Here is a 2,625-nt window from a genome sequence, read left to right as displayed (position 1 = left end):
TTTTTTTTTTTTTTTTTTTTTGATAAAATTGAAATAAATATGAATTTTTTGATTCTTTGAAATGTGTGATATTTCATCTGTCAAGCAAATTGCAATGATGGAATACACTCTGTTAGATGGGATGTGCTATGCAAAGTGATGTGATGCTCCATATGAGGCCTTAACAGATAAGTGTAATTTATTTATAAATATAATTATTTTATTATAGTACACAATAAAAAAAAATTGATACCCAAAATTTACCACTAGTTATTTAGTTACATTCAGGTGACAAGTTATTCATTTAAAAACCACTATTCTAACATAATAACTTATAAAGATTAATATAATACAGCAGGGATAGTCAATCTTTTTAAACCTATTGTCCACTTTTGTATCTTTGTTGGTAGTAAAATTTTATAACTGCCCACCAGTTCTGCAGTAACTTAATTTAGCACAACTGCAAAGTACTTGTAATTTTTGAGTGGCGGTTTAGTAAAAATACACAGTTAAATTTATCTTTTTATTGACAAGACTATGTCTTATTAAACAAAAAAATTAAAGACAGTCTGCCCAAAAGGGGCCACCATTTATTTTTTGTGTTCCTGACTTCACATTCATGGCGACAGACCTTCCTTTATAGGCTACATGCTGCCAGAATTTAAAAACAGTCCTTTAAAAAACACAATTACATCCAATTAAAAAAATCTTTTTAAAAAAAGGAACTGGTGTTATACAGACGTCTTGCTTTCCATTCTTCCTATGGGGTGTTTCTGCTTTTATCTACTGGAACAAGCGCTGGAAAATCCAGATTTTGAAAACTTCTCCCTGGTGACGATACATTCCAATTTTTTCTTTTGCAAATTTTTCGTCCAATGGAGATTATTATTATTATTATTAAACAAAAAATTAAAAACAGTCTGCCCAAAAGGGGCCACCATTTATTTTTTGTGTTCCAGACTGAATGTGAAGTCTGGAACTCAAAAAATAAATGGTGGCCCCTTTTGGGCAGACTGTTTTTAATTTTTTGTTTAATAATAATAATAATCTTCATTGGACAAAAAAATTTGCAAAAGACTATGTCTTGTTTATAAAATTGCAGTGCTGTCCTGGTTTACTAGCTTAGAGATATGAAGGAGTACATGTCAGGACTTGCAATTTGGCACAGAGTATTAGGTGCCCAAATCATGCACGCATGAAAAAAATCAGACTTGTAGGTACTCATAGGACCTAGAACTGAGTCAAAATAAAATACAAAATGGCTACTGTTTCTATAAACAGGCAAGAGTGTGAGATTTGTGCATGCGTTGATCATTGGGAAGTTGGAAATGCAAATCTTGCGAAATTGAATTTTGACAAATAAATCTTTGAAAAAACCCATTTACCTGTCCTGTGTTATTCCCGACATATCTGTGGTTGCGATGTGCTGACATTGACCGGTTGACCCAAGATATCTTGTTTCAGCATCAGAACAGAATCAGAATTTTTGAAACTAGATGGTGCTAGTCATTATAATTTTATATTAAAACTAACTTCTGAAATATAATCTTTTTTTTTTTTTTTACATTTATTAATATATATATTTTGTTTGTGCAAAATAAAAAAATAATTTTGGACGATACAATAGCCATGATTATTTTTTTTCAAAAATGGGAAATTTTCCTTAGGCATTGACAAAAATTCAACTCGGGGTGACACGCAATGGAGAAAAATTTTGACAATGGATAGGTTAATTTCACCAAAAATGCATCGTGGATGACCTCATGGTCATGGCCGAGGCCGGTAAAGTTTGAACAATTGCGCTCAAAACTGGCGATACCAAAGAAGATTGGAGAATGAGAACAAGACCCGCCGTGAGCGTCGAAGTGATCTTGCTTTCTAGTGAGTCTTCAAGACATAGTCTTGTCCCAAATGTGGCCTTGTCATTTTATTTGTTTTTGCATATGTTACACCCCACCCTTGTTATGCACATTAGAGTGCAGTACAACCTGCTTCTTTAGTGAATCATAGATGCACGGTGATGACGGAAAGTAGCTTNATATATATATAGAATTATTTTATAAGAAAAATTAAAATATTTAAAAATTGATGTGACTAATTTAATTTTTAAAAACAGTTTGGCAAGAAAACTATGTAATAAAATTACCTGTTGTTTGTTACAAGGTCTTTCACTCTAAATAAAGTATAGTTAAAAATCTTTTAAACATACTATTGCTTTGTTTTGATGTCTTAACTTTTTAATGTACAGAATTGAATTTAACTTGAAAATATTGTAATTATGAAACTAAAACTAAAAAGTATTTATTTAAAATCTAGATTTGCAATCACTGTTTGGTATTTTGATGAAGTTGAACGTGAGTGTGCCTTAGAAAGACTAAGAAGTTGCAAATTGAGAATATGAAGAAATAATAAGGTAGTAAATTTTAATTATTTTGAATTATTTTTCATAACATTTCATTATTTGAAGTTATAGGAAAAATAGTTATATATAATAATTTTTTAAGTTAATAATTTAGAAAATATTTCAGTAATGTCTCTAATTTAAAAATGCTATAAATTTAGTTTGAATCAATGTATTACAACTTAGTAATTACTCTTGTTAATGAAAAAAATTTGTATTTGTTCATTTGGAACGTCTGGTTTTAA

General features: G+C 30.0%; 1 protein-coding gene across 1 annotated transcript in view; it reads left to right on the top strand.

Moving 5' to 3' along the window:
• LOC111623919 (egl nine homolog 1-like) overlaps positions 1 to 2,392 on the top strand; it is a 35,567-nt gene extending 33,175 nt beyond the window's left edge. Inside the window, exon 4 of the mRNA XM_023366650.1 lies at positions 2,296 to 2,392. Coding sequence (XP_023222418.1) covers positions 2,296 to 2,380 — 85 coding nt within the window. The 3' untranslated portion in view covers positions 2,381 to 2,392. The remainder of the gene's footprint in view (positions 1 to 2,295) is intronic.
• Positions 2,393 to 2,625: the final 233 nt, after the last annotated feature.

This window comes from Centruroides sculpturatus, unplaced genomic scaffold, assembly GCF_000671375.1.
Source record: "Centruroides sculpturatus isolate CEXI.00-Female unplaced genomic scaffold, Cexi_2.0 scaffold344, whole genome shotgun sequence".
Lineage (NCBI taxonomy): Eukaryota > Metazoa > Arthropoda > Arachnida > Scorpiones > Buthidae > Centruroides > Centruroides sculpturatus.
This window is presented reverse-complemented; position numbering and strand designations above follow the sequence as displayed.